This window comes from Heterodontus francisci, chromosome 8, assembly GCF_036365525.1.
Source record: "Heterodontus francisci isolate sHetFra1 chromosome 8, sHetFra1.hap1, whole genome shotgun sequence".
NCBI lineage: Eukaryota > Metazoa > Chordata > Chondrichthyes > Heterodontiformes > Heterodontidae > Heterodontus > Heterodontus francisci.
Genome location: NC_090378.1, coordinates 76,334,803 through 76,354,991, shown reverse-complemented (window position 1 = coordinate 76,354,991; position 20,189 = coordinate 76,334,803). Strand labels below are relative to the sequence as shown.

Sequence of the window (20,189 nt, the reverse complement as noted above, 5' to 3'; positions counted from 1 at the left end):
ACCCCCCCTTCCAGGGAACCACTACACCCCCAGGGGCATCCCTTCTCCTGGACTGAACACCCACTCACCACCCTCTCTCGCCGTGGCCTTCTGGGCTGGGTCCGGCGACCCCGCCTCACCTACCCTGGGTCCAGGGTTCCAATGCTGGGGCTGGGTCCGAGGCCTCTGCAGTACCGGCAGTAGCTGCTGCTCCCGCTAGTTCTGCTGATATTGCTGAGCTGCCAGCCTTCTGATTGGCCGACAGCTCTTGAAGGCAGGATCCCCATCCCTATTGTATTTAAAGGGATGGGGATTCCGCCTCCTTAAACTTTGACCCCAAAAGACTGGAGGATCGCTCCCGGGGTCAGAAAGAATGCAGAGGCGGGGTTCCCCTGTCTTTTTGGCCCAGTGCCAGGAGACCTGCCTGCATAGAATCATAGAAAAATTATGGCACAGAAGGAGGCCATTCAGCCCATCGTGTCCATGCCTCCTGCATAAAATCCAGCCCGACAGCTCTAACAATACAGTGCTCTTTCAGTACTGCCCTGAAGTGTCAGTCTACATTATGTACTCAAGTCTCTGGAGTGGGGCTTGAACACATAACATTTTGACTCAGAGGTGAGAGTGCCGGCATTGATTGAGACAAGGACAATACTAACTGTATCTTATGATGCGGTGCTCAGTAATCCAGATAGGGAAGTTCTAGGTTGGATTTTAAGTCTGCCAAATTGACTGATTCCAGCTAGGTAGGAAGTCTAATGTGCTAATTGGACTCACTGGTTGTAGCTTTAACACTGAAATACAAGCACTGTATACATTATCAAAAGTTGGCTATAAATTTAATATTGATAACAGAAGTGCAGTCCTTTGTTTCAGTGTATCTTCAGTGGATCTGGCAGCATCTGTGGAAAGAGAAGCAGAGTTAACGTTTTGGGTCAGTGACCCTTCTTCGGAACTGACAAATATATTTGTCAGTTCCGAAGAAGGGTCACTGACCCAAAACGTTAACTCTGCTTCTCTTTCCACAGATGCTGCCAGACCTGCTGAGTGGTTCCAGCATTTCTTGTTTTTATTTCAGAATTCCAGCAACCGCAGTATTTTGCTTTTATCTTCATTGGATGTTGAATGATATGTCTGGGTTAATTTTATGGCAGTAAATAGTCAGTTTTCAGATGGACAGCCTACTTTTCTGCCAATAGAAAAGTTCTGTGTTTAAGTTTATGCCAGCCAGTATAGAAGGCAGGTCAGTTTTGAATCTGTGGCACATTTGATAGCATAAGAAATGAGTTTTGTTTTAAAGTCAATGTCCACACAGAAAATCAGCAGTGTATTTATTATTTTAAGTATCGTAGAGAATAATGAGCTTCATGATTCACTGCTTTATATTATATACTGTTCATTTACTTGTTTTTAAATAAACAATCTGTTCATTTGAAGCCCATATTCAGTCAATTAAAGAAAGGAGAATCCTGGGGACACTTAATACATTCTTGTCCCTGGGGAACAGAATAAGGGTTCTCTGCTATGATTCCTGGGTTTCATTATCATTTACATAAATATAGGGCAGGGAACAGTAAACTTCAGATCATAGGGGACATGAGGTCTGCTTACAGGAGTGGCTAACGAGAATATATCTAGCATAAAAATACCTAAAAATATGATTCTAAGCAAACATGTTTGAAGAAGCAGGTAGGTAAGCAAGTTTTAAACAAACATATCTTCCAGGTAGATACAGTATGAATTGCCACTCCCTCCCCTTTCATCTGTGCGCTCAACAGATGACTCATTCTGGCCTGTTTTCACACGACAACCTTGTATACATTGCCTAAGGGATTAATCAAACCAATTGGTCCTGACAAGCTAGCTGTCAGCAAGTGATTTAAATAAATAGAAACAGGCTTTCATCAAAGCTAGTATGTATAGCCCAGACTGGATCTGTGTATTTTTCTCATGCCTCCCCACCACCAAAGACTACAGAAGTTCATGCCAGAAAATAGCTAACAGAAATCAGTTTAAATCACTCATGAATGTGTTAAACTGCAGACTAAGGTGCCAATAGTCTTTTAAAGTAAAAGGACAAGACAGAAGTTAACAAAAACAATAGCTATGGCTTCCATTTTTAAATTCCAAGAGCACGGGCCTCATTACAGCTTAGAGGAGAGTCTATAATGTAGAACTTACATGATGAGAAAGAAGATGAATCTCCATTGTCATCATATCCATTCTTTTCCTCTGGCATCAGGTGGAAAGCCCACAGTTCAAAATTTACAGCCTTAATTATGTACTAGCAAGTACTGTTATCAAGTGTTGACACCAGAGCTCTGAATCCAACCTGCAATGTAATAGGGTGAATTGGGACCACCTGCTGCCCCACCATATTGTACAACTAGTTCCAGATAAAGTGCTGTGAGAATCCAATTAACTACACTCCAAGATTTTTACAGTTATTTCCAGTTTCTGAAATTACTGTGCATTTCCAATACTTATTCCCCTTTTTCTACCTTTAATTTGATCAGCCATTAAATGAGAAATTTATTCATTTTCGCCAGCATTTGTTTATTGCGCCTTTTTCAGCCACAGTGGCAGTTATCCAAACCACAGACTCCCTTGTGAATCCCAACACAAGGAAGACATCAGGAGCCTCTTTTACTTCTAATTAACTTAGCTAACTGAATCTTGCAGTCTCCTACCTTCATTAGGTCCCGGTGGTGCTCCAGCACACTGCAGGTTGTTTGCCAAGTATCCTGATAACACTCCCATGGATCCACCCTGTGGGTACATTATAAATTGTTTCAGTGGTTACATTAATAACTACTTATAATAAATTCAAACAACAAGAGCTTAGATTTTAAATGCATATCTGCCTGTGGTTGAGAAAGGGAAATCATGCTTGACAAATCTATTAGAATTCTTCGAGGATGTAACTCGTAGAGTTGATGAGGGGGAGCCAGTGGATGTGGTTTATTTGGACTTTCAGAAGGCTTTCGACAAAGTCCCACATAAGAGATTAGCATGTAAGATTAAAGCGCATGGGATTGGGGGTAGTGCATTGCGATGGATAGAAAATTGGTTGGCAGACAGGAAACAAAGAGTAGGGATAAATGGGTCTTTTTCCAAATGGCAAGCAGTGACTAGATGGGGTACTGCAGGGGTCGGTGCTAGGACCCCAGCTATTCATAATATATATTAATGATTTAGATGAGGGAACTAAATGTAATATCTCCAAGTTTGCAGATGACACAAAACTGGGTGGGAGGGTGAGTTGTGAGGAGGATGCAAAGAGGCTTCAGGGTGATTTGGACAAGTTGAGTGAGTGGGCTAATGCATGGCAGATGCAGTATAATGTGGATAAATGTGAGGTTATCTACTTTGGTAGCAAAAACAGGAAGGCAGATTATTATCTGAACGGCTATAAACTGAGAGATGGGGAATATGCAGCGAGACCTGGGTGCTCCCATACACCAGTCGCTAAAGGTAAGCATGCAGGTGCAACAGGCGGTAAAAAAGGCAAATGGTATGTTGGCCTTCATAGCGAGAGGATTCGAGTACAGGAGCAGGGATGTCTTGCTGCAATTATACAGGGTCTTGGTGAGGCCACACTTGGAATATTGTGTGCAGTTTTGGTCTCCTTATCTGAGGAAGGATGTTCTTGCTATAGAGGGAGTGCAGCGAAGGTTTACCAGACTGATTCCTGGGATGGCGGGACTGACATATGAGGAGAGATTGAGTCAGTTAGGATTATATTCGCTGGAGTTCAGAAGAGTGAGGGGGCATCTCATAGAAACCTATAAAATTCTAAAAGGACTTGACAGGGTAGATGCAGGAAGGATGTTCCCAATGGTGGGGGTGTCCAGAACCAGAGGTCATAGTCTAAGGATACGGGGTAAACCTTTTCAGGACTGAGATGATGAGAAATTTCTTCACCCAGAGAGTGGTGAGCCTGTGGAATTCGCTAACACAGAAAGCAGTTGAGGCCAAAACATTGTATGTTTTCAAGAAGGAGTTAGACATAGCTCTTGGGTCTAAAGGGATCAAAGGGTATGGGGGGAAAGCAGTAACAGGTTACTGAGTTGGATGATCAGCCATGATCATAATGAATGGCGGAGCAGGCTTCAAGGGCCGAATGGCCTACTCCTGCTCCTATTTTCTAGGTTTCTATAACATTTCATTACAATCGCTAGAATTTCATCATGAAAACTTTTTTCTTTCCTCCTCCTTTCCTGAGGATGGTATAGAAATAACATCAATTACATACTGAAATAAACACTAGAGTGGGAAGGTCCATCTCAATGCTACTGCTTAAACTGGTGTACAAGGGTGGCATCATCCTGTCTTTCTCCTATTGAATTATATAAATAAAAGTAGGAGATTGGGCAAACAGCAAGCAGGACTGTAAAAATCCTCAAGAAGACATAAATAGGTTAGTGGTTAGCAGTCTGGTGGCAAATGCAATTGAATGTGAATAAGAATGAGGTAATACATTTTGGGAGGAAAAGCAAGGAATGGGAGTATACACTTAATAGAAGACACAGAACGGTGTGGTTGAACAGAAAACTTTGGGGTTTAAATACAAAATGCCCTGAAAATAAGAATAGAGGTAGATATCGGCATCATAAATCCTGGTGGATTCCCTGCAGGTTTCTGGGGGTGGGGGGCGGGCGGTCTCCTTTATGGCCGCTCCATGGCTCTGCAGCTATGTGATACTGCTTGAAGGTTTCCCCCCTAGCCCCCACCCAACTGGGGCCTGCCTGGCTGGCTCCGGCTTGCTGAAAAAAAAATTGCCATGTCTTCAATGGCCCGTTGCCATGGTGGCACCCTCCCCTCCAGTTGTAGCATCAACAGCAGCCACCCCTAAGGGTGACGCTGCTGAGCCACCGGCCATTTGATTGGGCCGGTAGCTCTCGGAGGCAGGCTACCATCCTCAACTGGACAATGGTCCCAGCGGTGGCCTCTTAATTGGCCGCCGCCAGTAAAATGCTGCCCCAGGGTCCGGCCGCCCTCCAGTGGGGTGGGGGGAAGGGGGGTGGGGTCAGCTCCTGCTTTTGGCCCTGGCAGCGGGACTCTTCCATGTTGGAAAAATTCAGCCCATTGTGTCCAGTTTTGGGTGTAGCACTTTAGAAATGACATTAAGGCCATAGAGACTGTACAGCATAGGTTCATCAGGAATGGGGAACAATGTTTATGAATAGGGACTTAAACTACAAGGTCTATTTCCAGTAGAACATAGAAGACTGTGTGGAGATTTAAGAAAGGTTTTTAAAATTGTGAAGAAATTTGATGAGGTGAATATGGAATAAGTATTTGCTCTGGTTGAGGAGTCAATAACAAAGGGTCATCAATTTAAAATTGTTACAGAATGAGGCTCTTCAACGGGGATGGATGGGACTCGGAAATACTGGCGCTGGCCAGTGTGCTGGTTTCCCAACCCTGTTCCCGGTGCTGGCCAGTGTGCTGGTTTCCCAACCCTGTTCCCGGTGCTGGCCAGTGTGCTGGTTTCCCAACCCTGTTCCCGGTGCTGGCCAGTGTGCTGGTTTCCCAACCCTGTTCCCGGTGCTGGCCAGTGTGCTGGTTTCCCAACCCTGTTCCCGGTGCTGGCCAGTGTGCTGGTTTCCCAACCCTGTTCCCGGTGCAGGCCAGTGTGCTGGTTTCCCAACCCTGTTCCCGGTGCTGGCCAGTGTGCTGGTTTCCCAACCCTGCTCCCGGTGCAGGCCAGTGTGCTGGTTTCCCAACCATGTACCCGGTGCTGGCCAGTGTGCTGGTTTCCCAACCCTGCTCCCGGTGCAGGCCAGTGTGCTGGTTTCCCAACCCTGTTCCCGGTGCTGGCCAGTGTGCTGGTTTCCCAACCCTGTTCCTGGCGCTGGCCAGTGTGCTGGTTTCCCAACCCTGTTCCCGGTGCTGGCCAGTGTGCTGGATTCCCAACCCTGCTCCCGGTGCAGGCCAGTGTGCTGGTTTCCCAACCCTGTTCCCGGTGCTGGCCAGTGTGCTGGTTTCCCAACCCTGTTCCCGGTGCTGGCCAGTGTGCTGGTTTCCCAACCCTGTTCCCGGTGCAGGCCAGTGTGCTGGTTTCCCAACCCTGTTCCCGGTGCTGGCCAGTGTGCTGGTTTCCCAACCCTGCTCCCGGTGCAGGCCAGTGTGCTGGTTTCCCAACCATGTACCCGGTGTTGGCCAGTGTGCTGGTTTCCCAACCCTGTTCCTGGCGCTGGCCAGTGTGCTGGTTTCCCAACCCTGTTCCCGGTGCTGGCCAGTGTGCTGGTTTCCCAACCCTGTTCCTGGCGCTGGCCAGTGTGCTGGTTTCCCAACCCTGTTCCCGGTGCTGGCCAGTGTGCTGGTTTCCCAACCCTGCTCCCGGTGCAGGCCAGTGTGCTGGTTTCCCAACCCTGTTCCCGGTGCTGGCCAGTGTGCTGGTTTCCCAACCCTGTTCCCGGTGCAGGCCAGTGTGCTGGTTTCCCAACCCTGTTCCCGGTGTTGGCCAGTGTGCTGGTTTCCCAACCCTGTTCCCGGTGCAGGCCAGTGTGCTGGTTTCCCAACCCTGTTCCCGGTGCAGGCCAGTGTGCTGGTTTCCCAACCCTGTTCCCGGTGCTGGCCGGTGTACTGGTTTCCCAACCCTGTTCCCGGTGCTGGCCGGTGTACTGGTTTCCCAACCCTGTTCCCGGCGCTGGCTGGTGTGCCGGTTTCCCAACCCTGTTCCTGGTGCTGGCCACTTTGGTGGAGGTGGGTTCAGGGCCAGCAGGGCTACCCACCCCCACATCTTGATTTTCCAGTCAGCCTCCAGCTTCCCCACACATTGGCAGGAGGCAGTCTAGGTGTCCGGAGACAGGCATCCGGCAGCAGATCGGTGGGGCGGGATGGGGGCGTGGTGGGCGGTGTTCCTGGCAGGCCTAGAGGCCCTCCCTGCCTGCCTGGGTGAAGGTGCAGCTACAGGCCGCCCTGTAGAGGGATACCCCCTGCACCCCCACCCCCCCACCACGCCCCACAGTGGTGGCCTGGCTGCTGTATCTATTTTTTTTATAAAAACTTCAATTAAGTTGGTGAAAAGGGCACCTCCATTTTGTAGCGCCCTCTCAGTTATTTATCATCCATTGCAGGTTGCTGCTGTTGTCAAGCTGGATGGCCTCTGATCGGCACTCCAGCTTCAAGAGCCCACCAGCCACACGTAAGTGGAAGGAGAACCTCTCTCCATGCCAATTAGGGGGTGCCCCAGTCAAAATCCCACTCAGTGACTGTTGCCCCGGAGAGCGGGTTCGGGATCTGGAAACAGTCCCAACTTCTATTTCCCACCCTCAGAGGGAAAATTCAGCCCAATACCTCTGCTTCTTTAAAGGGTGCAGGAAGGAACGAGGAAGTGTTATCTTGCTTTCCATAGACAACTGTGGCCTTTAACTGGAGAACACACCCTTCTAGGAGAACCACACATGGAAATTCTAACTAAGCCTTTGATTTGGACTTGCATTTTCCAGTTGAGAGTTTAGTGCTCCCATACTAGGTAATGCTTCTTCACACTGTGCTCATTACTTTACTGTTGGAAAAAAACATTTTTAAAAAAAATTTTCGGCACTGAATTTTATTTAACCCAAACTGTCATGAAATGCTGTGTAGATATTGTCTTCACAGCCCAAAATACAACTCCAATGTAAGTTGCACTTATAAAGGGCCTTGATTCTATTACATCATGAGAATTTAATGGATAAACATTCTAATAAACTGTGAAAAAAATCAGGTACAAAGGTTCTCAGGAAGATGTATGTTCAGATAAACTTGTATAAATGCCTTCTCTGGATGAAAGTGCATAAATGAAGGGTCCAAGGTACAATTAGTTACAAGCATTTGAAATAGAAACATTTCAACTGAACAAAGGATTTTGCATGGTACAGGAATGGGTAAATAACAAAGAAAAGATGCCTTATTCACACACAACGAATCAGATGCTAGTGTTAATACTTATTTGAGAATTACATATCAAATATAATTGAACGCACCAAGTGCTGTTCCTCTCCAAATGCAATAAAATGGCCACTTAACACAAGTGAAGTAACAGTGGGTGAAGCCTTATTCAGGCTTAACTTTTACTCAAATCTATTACAGTTAGTTTTGTTTCTCTGATGATTCAGCTAGTTTATCTGGTGAGTAGCTGGGCCGCTCAGACCAGCAAGGTCACAACTTCAATCCATGGTCTATGCTGCGTTTATCTCAACTAAAGGATTGATAGCGATGTTATAATTGGACTCAGTATCCCGGCTCCTGTAGATATCAAAAGAGGACAGGATTGGGTCCCACTGTGATTGGAGCACCATCCAATTAAGGACGGCAAGCAGACCAGTGAAGAGGGAGACCTATTGGGAAACTCGCAGTGACGTCCAGCCGGCAACCCCACCAGTAACAGTGGATGCTACAGAGGCAGGCAGGAAAACACGAAGGCTCCTTGAAATGGAGGCACTCTCTGCAGCATTGTAAGAAGTTAAAAATCCCTTATGGCCACAGCTGTCAGGCTATCATTGTGGAGGGGGAACCCCTTCATTGATGACCTGTGGCCCCAGCTCTGGATGTCACATCCCAGCGGGTCTGTGCTAGGGTGACGGAGAGGAGGTGTGATGGCTCCCTGGCCTACCGCTGGGAGGACACATCCAGTTAAATGACAGGCTCCAGCCTTAGCGGGGGGCCCAGCCCGCGGCGGCATCTCTCCCCAGTTGGCCCAAAAATGGGCCTAATTGACTACCCACTGCTGCTGGGTGGGGAGCCTCAGCTGTGCTCACCCTGCCTCCAGCAGGATTACTCAGAGGTGGGAGCACGTCAGGTAGCCGACTTCATGTGGTCTTCTTCGATTTTGCTTCCATTCTCACCTCCTAACCCGCTTCCGGGGGCCTGGAAAAGTTCAGGTCTGGGAGTCACTGACACAGCATAGCCTTCTGGTCCAGTAGTTCTGCTGTAAGAAGCTAAATAAGTCAATCAGTTTGCCTAGAGAGGCATAGCCTCCTCTTGCATTGATCTTCAGAAATATCCAAGAAAATTAGTCTTCTACTAAAGACTCTGTCTTTGAACAAGCTCAGCTACTGCTGTCTATCCATCCAAAGAGGTGAAGCAAAAACATCACCCATGATAAGCAGTGAGTGTTTAATGAAGGTAAGTTAGGGAAAATAATCAGAAAGAAGCAACTGGAATCTCAGTTTGCCTTGGAATCACGCTACACAAGACAGCACAGTATCTAATGATCGAAGTGCCTGGAGGTGTGTGCCCCTTTAATGTAGCCTCCAGTCATGTGAGTCAGTCAGTGAAGCCAATGTTGCTACGCTTTATTCAGTGGGTTTGCCACTGGGTAGAATAAAAATAGTAGTCGGCAGGTTTTTGACAAGAACGGGGGGGCGTGGAGGTGAGGTGGTAAATCGAATTTTCCAGGCATGTTGGGTTTAAATTCGAGGCCAAATATTTTTTCTCATGTCTTTACATCTGTAATGTTGTTAAATATTATTGTCACTTTGAAATAGGCCTGTGTACCATCGAGTAAAGGACAACTCTATGGAAATGATCTTATAAAGCAGAGAAGCTCTTTTCTAAAACAGTACAGATGGTAATATTTGGTGAGACAGCAGCTATATATGTAAACATGAGACCAATTTGTCACAGACGTCAGGTCAGCAGTGATCATCAGAAGTTCACAATACATTTTTGTGCAACTCTTTTGATGGGTTTCTGAAGAATAGCTAGAGTTTTGAAAATTTATGGGCTGAATTTTACAGACCACCTGACATTGGGGTTCGGGGCGGGGTGGGGCCAGAAAATGCCTCTGGGAGAGGGCCACCTATTATCTAATTTAAATAAATTTAAATTAATGAATTAAGGATATTTACATCCCTCTGTCTGTCCCAGTCCGATCTTCCTGCCGCTGGCCAGCACTCCCACACCTTCGGATCCCCGTCTGGGGAACCGAGGCGTAACACTGGTGGGGAGGAGGGAGTAGGTAAGTTCGCAGTGTGGCGGGATGGTGGAGCGGGGTCAAAGTAACATCATTGGTGTAGGGGATGGTGGGAAGGGTTATAGTTGAAAGTTTACGTACTTTGGCGGGAAGTGGAGGGTCAGGTGGACAAGGTAAGTGTTTTTGGGGAGGGGGGGAAGAGGGCAAGTAATTAACTTAATTGTTATTGGGGGTGGGAGAGGGGCAGAATAATTTCTTTAATTTAATTTCTTTTATTCGATGTTTCTTTAAATATTTAAATGTAATGGTAGAGTTCAAAGCCCTTTAAAAATGGCGTCAGCGCCTGCGCGCATGCAGCTGATGCTATTGCCGGGAACGGACAGCCCACTCCCTCCACATCATCCGAGGAGAGGAGGCCCGCCCCGGCTATTTAAATAAGCCGCCGCGCTTAGTATCACGGTGACACCATGATGTGCGGCCCAAGCGGGTGGGACGCCATTATTTTCGCCCATCGCCAATTTCGGCGGTGGGAGTATAAATTTCAACCTTCATTTGTGCAAAGATGACCCCTATGTAAATAGGCCCTTCACATAGGTTCACTAATGTCCTTTAGGGAAGGAAATCTGCTGTCCTTACCTGGTCTGGCCTACATGTGACTCCAGACCCACATCAATGTGGTTAACTCTTACATGCCCTCTGAAATGGCCTAGCAAGCCACTCAGTTGTACCTAACTGCTACGCAGTCAATAAAAAGGAATGAAACTGGACGGACCACCCGGCATCGACCTAGGCACCTGAAACAACAATGGCAAACCCAGCCCTGTCGACCCTGCAAAGTCCTCCTTACTAACATCTGGGGGCTTGTGCCAAAGTTGGGAGAGCTGTCCCACAGACTAGTCAAGCAACAGCCTGACATAGTCATACTCACGGAATCATACCTAACAGACAATGTCCCAGACACTGCAATCACTATCCCTGGGTATGTCCTGTCCCACCGGCAGGACAGACCCAGCAGAGGTGGAGGGACAGTGGTCTACAGTAGGGAGGGAGTTGCCCTGGGAGTCCTCAACATCGACTCTGGACCCCATAAAGTCTCATGGCATCAGGTCAAACATGGGCAAGGTAGCCTCCTACTGAATACCACGTACATCCCTCCCTCAGCTGATGAGTCAGTACTCCTCCGTGTTGAACACCACTTGGAGGAAGCACAGAGGGTGGCAAGGGCACAAAATGTACTCTGGGTGGGGGACTTCAATGTCCATCACCAAGAGTGGCTCGGTAGCACCACGACTGACCGAGATGCTAGACTGGGTCTGCGGCAGGTGGTGGAGGAACCAACACGAGGGAAAAACATACTTGACCTTGTCCTCACCAATCTGCCTGCCGCAGATGCTTCTGTCCATGACTGTATTGGTAGGAGTGACCACTGCTCAGTCGTTGTGGAGACAAAGTCCCGCCTTCACTTTGAGGATACTGTCCACCGTGTTGTGTGGCACTATCACCGTGCTAAATGGGCTAGATTTCAAACAGATCTAGCAATGCAAAACTGGACATCCATGAGGCGCTGTGGGCCATCAGCAGCAGCAGAATTGTACTCAACCACAATCTGTAACCTCATGGCCCGGCATATCCCCCACATCCCATGAAAAAAAAAAATCCACTCTATCCAGGCTCCTCACAATTTTGTACCTTTCAATCAGATCTCCCCTCAGGCTTCTATGTTCCAAGGAGAACAACCTTGGAACCTATCCAACCTGTCCAATCTTTCCTCTTAGCTGCATTTTTCCAGTCCCGGCAACATCCTCATAAATCTCCTCTGTACCCTCTCTAGTGCAATTACTTCCTTTCTGTAATGAGGTGACCAGAGCTGTACACAGTACTCAAGTTGTGGCCTAACCAGTGAGTTATACAGTTCCAGCATAACCTCCCTGCTCTTATATTCCATACCTCAGCTAATAAAGAAAAGGATTCCATATGCCTTCTTAACCACCTTATCGACCTATCATGCGACCCATTAGGGATCTGTGGACAGTCGCTCCAAGGTCCCTCACTTCCTGTACACCTCTCAGTATTCTTCCATTAATTGTGTATTCCTTTGCCTTGTTTGACCTCCCCAAATGCATCACCTCACACTTCTCTGGGTTGAATTCCATTTGCCACTTTTCTGCCCATCTGACCAGACCATCAATATCTTCCTGCCGTCTGCAACTATCCTCCTCGCTATCTACCACACGGCCAATCTTTGTGTCGTCTGCAAACATTGTGATCATGCTCCTTCATTTACGTCCAAATCGTTAATATATATCACAAAAAGCAGGTGACCCAGTACTGAGCCCTGTGGAACACCACTGGAAACAGCCCTCCAGTCGCTAAAACACCCGTTTGTTTCCTGCCACTGAGCCAATTTTGTATCCATCCATTATGTTACCCTTTTGTTGACATGTGGCAATTGTTGCCTTACCAAATATATTAGTGAAAGACAAAATACCTCATTTAATGATTCCACAGAATAAAGAGCACAACGTCAGATAATTATTAAGAAAAAGTAAAACATTGTGAGGTAGAATTTTCAGTGGGGTTCTCCCAATCTCCCAACCTAACTTCAGCAGGTGATCAGCTGTAACCATGGAGAAATGGTCCACATGGCCATTTACACCGTTTCTTCAGGGCTTCAGCAGGAGATTGGAACACTTCACAAATTTACGTGTCATCTTTGTGCAGGGGCCATGCTAATCTTCTCTGTATCGTTCCAATTTTAGTATATGTACTGCCGCAGCGAGTAGGAGATTGGAAGAGCTCTAGTGGAACTGTGCTCAAAGTGCAATAAAATCAGTTACAATTTCAGAATAATAAATAGCCTCTAAGATAATTTTCAGAATTTGATCATTAATTCACCTTGTTGTTTGCTATTACAGTAACTCCAGCTTATCCCTTTCATGATTCAATTCCCTCCATGAGTTCTTTTTAGCGCTGTGGTTAACAAGTGGAATTAACAAGTTTAAAATAACAAAGTGAATCCTGACAACGCAGCCGGCCACTGACGTCATCAGGCTGCACCAAGGTGCGCACATGCGCAGACGGGCTTCTGCTCTCTTTGCGTGCGATGCGTTCCGACGTGCCAGGACTGGTTAGCGCATGCGCCGATGACGTCATCGCGTGACGTGTGCATCTTTGGGCACTGTGCCTGGTCGGCCTCTGCGCATGCGTTTTACGTGTACAGCAATGCAACACCAACGGGTATTCACCCATGCGTCTAGCTCTGCTCCCCCCCCTCGCTGCTCTCTCCGGCCGCTCCGCTCCCCCCCCCCGCTGCTCTCTCCGGCCGCTCCGCTCCCCCCCACTGCTCTCTCCGGCCGCTCCGCTCCCCTGGCCGTCCCGTCCCCAACCCGCTCCACTCTCCCCCCCACCCCCGTCCCCAGCCCGCTCGCTCTCTCCCTCCTACCATTGTGTGCTGCCATGTGTTTAGGTTAGGTTGCCTTCGTGTGATTATTTGAGCAGCGCCATCTTTAGTCCTGGCAGCTGCCTGAAGTGCAGACTGTGATGTTTTAGTGGCACATGCTGCATTTGCGCATGTACCACTGCAGCACCACCTCGTGTAGCATTGTCAGCAAACGCAGCCTTAAAATAAACAGCTAAGTAACTGCTAAATGGAGCGGTATGCAAATGAATGTTGACATGTTAAACAGTGACCTAAAAAAAAAGCTGTGAAGAAATTAAACCTACTCATTGTTTTGAAGGATGAATAAATGAACCGTAACATCTTGAAAAAACTTTTAACAGGCAATACGACAATGACATTGATTTAGAGGAAATTATAGCGAATTATAGTTTTAACATTAGAAAAGGACAGCTGATCCAATTGAACGATTGTATTTATATAGTGCCTTTCATAAAGCATTTCACAACAATGGTTTATTTTTGAACTGTAGTCACCATTGTTTTGTAGTCAAATTCTCCAGCTAACTTAAGCATCCCAAGGCTCCGCAAACAGAAATCTGTTTTGGTCGTATTGTTAAAGGGATAAATGTTGTCCACGACACCAGAATTTCCTGCTCTTGTGTGAAACATGTCATGAGATCTTGCACATAGCCCTGAAAACGTAAATGGAGCTTCCATTTGACATTTCATCTAAAAGATGGCACCCCCGTCAATGTAGCACTCCCTCAGTATTAAAGTGTCAATCTAGAGTGCAAGGTCAAGTCCGTAGTGGGACTTGAACAGACAACCTTGTATCTGACAGGATGAGATGTCCAACTAATAAGCCAATCCAACATAAATAACGACAGAAAATGCTGTTCAGAACTAATAAAAGGTCATCGACCTGAATTGTTAACTCTGTTTCTCTCTCCACAGATGCTGCCAGACCTGCTGAGTATTTCCAGCACTTTCTGTCTTTATTTCAGATTTCCAGCATCCGCAGTATTTTGTTTTTGTATTGGCCAACCTAACACTTGGAAACAGTGAGAAAGGTAGTATAGTGATTATGATACTGGACTAGGGATCCAGAGGTCTGCATTAATGATTAGTAGATATGGGTTCAAATCCTACCACAGCAGCTGGAGACTTTAATTTCAGTTAATTAAATAAATCATGAAACTACTGGATTGTTGTAAAAACCCATCTGGCTCTCCAATGCCTGTTAGGGAAGGAAATGTGCTGTCCTTACCTGGTCTGGCCTACATGTGACTCCAGACCCACAGCAATGTGGTTGACTCTTAACTGCACTTTGAAATGGCCTAGCAAGCCACTCAGTAGTGTTCAGGAAAGTGGCTCACCACCACCTTCTTACAGGGCAATTAGGGAACGGCAATAAATACTGGCCTTGCCGGTGATACCCACATCCCGTGAATGAATAAAAAAGAAATCACAGGCTGTGATATTTTCTTCCAGATTATTTGTGTTTCTCCCATTGACAGTCAGTTTATGTCTAATCTTACACTGTATGCCCTTAACAAACAGCTCTTGCTCCATTTCATAGGATATGGCCTCCATCTGCAGCTCTTTATCGTGCCTGCCTGACTCTGTCACCTCTACTGAAAACTGCAGATAAAATGTGAGAAATGTCAAAACAAAATCAGATGTGCCTGTGGAACAGCCAATGATTTCAGGAACATGAACACGCAAAATACTGCAGGAATAACATGTTCTAATCTGGAACCCTCACCAGTTCCTCTCCTTTTGCTGTGTATACTATTATAATGTGGGTAGATGTGGAAATTCTGGCCAGTGCACTGAAACGAAGTCTAATTGGGACCAAACTGAAAACTGTGAATCTGCTGTATTCTTCAATTATGCAAATTCAAAACAGGAAAGCAGGAGTTGTTTCCTTGGTGGATTTTCTCTTCTAAATGTTTTCCTTCCCCTCCTCTCATGAAGTTATTGTTTTCTTGTACATTCTACTGTCTGCAATCACCCTCTGCTATCTTGCTCACGTGACCATTATAACTCAGTGTCAGGATGTTATTTGGCTGTATGATATATCACAATAGAGCCTGGTGTTTATTCACACTTTTTACCAAAAACATACTTTTCATAAAATTTGTAAAAATACATTAAGTAACAATTCAAACTGGACATTACATAAAGTGCAGTACAGATATTTATTCCAGTACAGTACATGAGGTGCCTCACTACACTTGCCATTTCAGCTTATATTTACAATGTACATTTACATTTCATGTTAAGCATACAGCCGAGGGGTTTTACAAGGGTTTCAGCCCCTCAATATACTATGGCGAGAGGGCCTTATACAGTGGCCTTTCCCCATTGAGCCTTTGCGGTGTCTGCCCCGAGTTTTAGTGCGTCCCTCAGCATGTAGTCCTGGACCTTGGAATGTGCCAGTCTGCAACACTCGGTCGTGGACAGCTCTTTGCACTGGAAGACCAGCAAGTTTCGGGCAGATCAAAATGCGTCTTTTATGGAGTTGATGGTCCTCCATCAGCAGTTGATATTTATCTTGGTATACGTCCCTGGGAACAGCCCGTAGAGCACAAACTCCTGTGTTACAGAGCTGCTCGGGATGAACCTCGGCAAAAAAAACATTGCAGCTCTTTCCAGACCTGCTTTGTAAATGCACGTTCCAGAAGGAGGTGGGCGACAGTTTCTTCCCTCACTTGAGAACAGCATACGGAGGTGGTGAGACTCCGGGTATGCAGGAAGAATGTGACAGGTCGGGCCCTTCTCACCACCAGCCAAGCTATGTCTTGGAACTTGTTTGAAAGTTCTGACGATGAGGCATTCTGCCAAATGACTTTGACAGTCTGCTCGGGGAACCATCCGACAGGATCCACCATCTCCTTTTCCCGCAGGGCCTTGAGGACATTACATGCAGATGGACTTGTGGTCAAAGGTTTTTTTCTGCACAAACCTTTCCACGACGGACAGGTGGTGCGGGGCAGTCCAACTGGATGGAGCATTCCAAGGCAACGTGGCCAGACCCATCCTTCGTAACACTAAGGACACATGGAATCTCAGTACTTAATGACACTGGATGTTTGCATATGGAGGGTCTACACACATTTTGATGCAGCCGCAGAAAAAGGTGGCCATCAGGATGAGGAGGACATTGAGTACGTTTCTCATACCTTTATCCAGAGGTTTGAACATGTGTCTCTGCAGACACAGTCCATTTTCGATCTCCAGATAAAGCAGATGATGGCTCAGTTGACTGCCACGGCACAGGAGTGGGGTATGGGCCAGACCTGCGTCACGTACAGCAACACAGAGAGCACCTCGCATCTGATGACCAGGTTCTTACCCATGATGGAGAGAGATTGCTGCTCCCACTGCTCAGTTTCTGTTTCACCATGGCTGCTCACTCCTTCCAGTTTTTGGCACACACCCCAGCCCCTCTGAACCACATCCCCAGCACCTTCAGGTAGTCTGACCTGACAGTGAAGGGGACAAAGGATTGGTCGGCCCAGTTCCCAAAGAACATGGCCTCATACTTGCGGTGATTTACTTTGGCTCCCGAGGCCAGTTCGAACTGGTTGTAGATGCTCATCAGCACGCGATCGACAGTGGATCCGAGCAGAAGACGGCGACGTTGTCCATGTAAAGGAAGGCATTGACCTGAATGCCTCCACTGCCTGGGATTGTCACCCCTCTTATGCTCACATCCTTCCTGATGGACTCAGCAAAAGGTTCGATGCAGCAAATGAACAAGACAGGGGAGAGAGGACAACCCTGTCTGACTCCACATTTGATCGGAAAACTTTCTGATTCCCACTCATTAATTGAACCTGCGCTACTGATGTTTGTGTAGAGCAGTGTGATCCAATTGCAGATTCCCTCCCCAAACCCCATTTTGCAGAGTAAATCTATCATGTGTGATATCCTGTCAAAGGCCTTCACCTGGTCCAAGCTGATGAGGTAGGTGTCCACTCCCCCCACTCCATACATAGGTGATCGTATCCCTGAGTAGCACGAGACTATCAGAGATCTTCCAGCCAGATACAGTACAGGTCTGATTGGGGTGAATCACGAACTTCAGAGAAGACCTGATCTGATTGGCGACAACCTTGGACACAATTTTGTAGTCCACATTAAGCAGTGAAATGGGCTTCCAATTTCTGATTTCTGCCCTCTCCCCTTCTGCTTGGAGATGAGGGTGAAGTTGCCTTTCATTGTGGATTTTGACATACCGCCAGCCAAAAGCATACTCTTGTACACTTCCAGCAGGTCTGGGCCGATCCAGTCGCACAGGGTCAAATACACCTCAACCAGAAAGCTGTCGCGTCTGGAAATTTTATTCATCTTGAAGGATCTGACAGTCTTTGTCAGTTCATCCAGAGTTAGCGGTTTGTCCAGACTCTCTCGCATACTGTCATCTAAGACCTCCGTGATAGATGACAGGAAGGACCGGGAAGCCGTGCTGTCCATGGGTTTCACGTCATACAGCCCAGCATAAAAGGATTTGCTGATCCTTAGTATGTCATGCTGCAATGACATTACCGAGCCATCTTCCTCCTGATCGCAGGATCATTGGACGAAGAAATGAGAGCACGTCTCATCCTGCTCCATGGAGTGGACTCTGGACTGGAAAACAATATTGGTGGCCTCCGCGGCAAAAAATGAGGCCTCCTGTCTCTTCACCTCTTGGGGATCCTCCTTCACATTGACCCCCATAGATGGCAGCAGGAACAGATTCTGCATACTTTTCTAGAGTTGGGACATTTCCCTCTGTTTCGCTCTCACCTTCTGAAAACCTTTGAGGATGAAGAACCTCTTGATGTTCGCCTTGATCACTTCCGGGGACTCAAAGAGGGGTTTCATGACTCTCTAGTTCTCCTACCTTTGTAATCCCTTGTGAGTTCTTGAATGTTTTCTGAGTTCAGCAGTTTTACGTTCAGCCTCCATGACCCCCTGCCAACCTCTGGTCTTTCTATAAATGACCTTCGGTCAGTAGGAGGCAGTGGTCAGAGAAGAACACTGGCTTGACGTTGGTGGATCTGACCATGAATGCTCAGGGCACAAACAGAAAGTCGATCCTGGAACGGATGAACCTGTCTGGTCTCGACCAGGTATATCTACGTGGTGCTCCGTCTGCAGGGTTGCTGAAGGCGTCGTGCAGCTTGGCATCTTGTACTGTTTCCATTAGGAATCTGGGCATAGTGTCCAGTTTGCTGTCGTCATTGCCGGATCGTCCAGCGGCATTGATGATGCACTTGAAGTCACCACCTAGAATTATCGGCCTGGGTGTGACCAGCAGCAGTGGGAGCTGCTGGAGGACGGTCAACCACTCGCTGTAATGGACCGGGGCGTACATGTTGATTAACTGGAGCAGAGAACTTTTGCACATTACGTCTGCTACGAGGAGGCGACCGCACCCCCCCACCCCCCCACCCCACTCCCCCGACCACCTCCTTAACTTTGGAGATGGTGAAGTTGCCTCCCTGCAGCAGAATATCCAGGCTGGAGGAATGAAAATCATATCCCCCAACCAGACTCATGTCATAGAGTTACAAAGAACAGGCACAGGCCCTTCGGCCCATCGTGTCTGTGCCAGCCATCAAGTGCCTATCTATTCTAATCCCATTTTCCAGCACTTGGCCCATAGCCTTGTGTGCTATGGCATTTCAAGTGCTCATCTAAATACTACTTAAATGTTGTGAGGGTTTCTGCCTCTACCACCCCTTCAGGCAGTGTGTTCCAGATTCCAACCACCCTCAGGGTTAAAAAATCTTTCCTCAAATCCCCTCTAAACCTCCTGTCCCTTACCTTAAATCTATGCCCCCTGGTTATTGACACCTCCGCTAAGGGAAAACGGTTTCTTCCTATTTATCCTATCAATGCCCCTCATAATTTTGTATACATCAATCATGTCCCCCCTCAGCCTTTTCTGCTCTAAGTAAAACAACCCTAGCCTTTTCAAGCTCTCTTCATAGCTGAAATGCTCCAGCCCAGGCAACATCCTGGTGAATCTCCTCTGCACCCTCTCTGGTCCAATCACATCCTTCCTATAGTGTGGTGACCAGAACTGTACACAGCACTCCAGCTGTGGCCTAACTAGCGTTTTATATAGCTCCATCATAACCTCCCTGCTCTTTTATTCTATGCCTCAGCTAATAAAGGCAAGTATCCCATATGCCTTCCTAACCACCTTATCTACCTGTGCTGCTGCCTTCAGTGATCTATGGACAAGTACACTAAGGTCCCTCTGACCCTCTGTACTTCCTAGGGTCCTACCATCCATTGTATATTCCCTTTCCTTGTTAGTCCTTCCAAAATGTATCACCTCACACTTCTTAGGATTAAATTCCATTTGCCACTGCTCCGCCCATCTTACCAGCCCATCTTTATCATCCTATAATCTGAGGCTTTCCTCCTCACTATTTACAACACCACCAATTTTTGTGTCATCTGTGAACTTACTGATTATACCTCCTATATTCATGTCTAAATCATTAATGTACACTACAAACAGCAAGGGTCCCAGCACCAATCCCTGCGGTACACCACTGGTCACAGGCTTCCACTCGCAAAATCAACCCTCGACCATCACCCTCTGCTTCCTGCCACTAAGCCAATTTTGGATCCAATTTGCTAAATTGCCCTGGATCCCATGGGCTCTTACCTTCTTAACCAATCTCCCATGCGGGACCTTATCAAAAGCCTTAGTGAATCCTTGTAGACTACATCAACTACTTTACCCTCATCTACACATCTAGTCACCTCCTCGAAAAATTCAATCAAGTTTGTTCAACATGATTTCCCCCTGACAAAGCCACGCTGACTATCCTTGATTAATCCCTGCCTCTCCAAGTGGAGATTAATCCTGTCCCTCAGAATTTTTTCCAAAAGT

At 47.1% G+C, this 20,189-nt stretch overlaps 1 protein-coding gene and 1 non-coding gene across 2 annotated transcripts in view; both read right to left on the bottom strand.

Moving 5' to 3' along the window:
- nmnat2 (nicotinamide nucleotide adenylyltransferase 2) overlaps nt 1–20,189 on the bottom strand; it is a 312,435-nt gene that overhangs the window by 69,740 nt on the left and 222,506 nt on the right. The window contains exon 4 of the mRNA XM_068036467.1: nt 2,670–2,748. Coding sequence (XP_067892568.1) covers nt 2,670–2,748 — 79 coding nt within the window. The remainder of the gene's footprint in view (nt 1–2,669; nt 2,749–20,189) is intronic.
- On the bottom strand, nt 12,563–12,669 carry LOC137373283 (U6 spliceosomal RNA). The gene has a single exon (XR_010975613.1). It is a non-coding gene; the product is annotated as a U6 spliceosomal RNA (small nuclear RNA).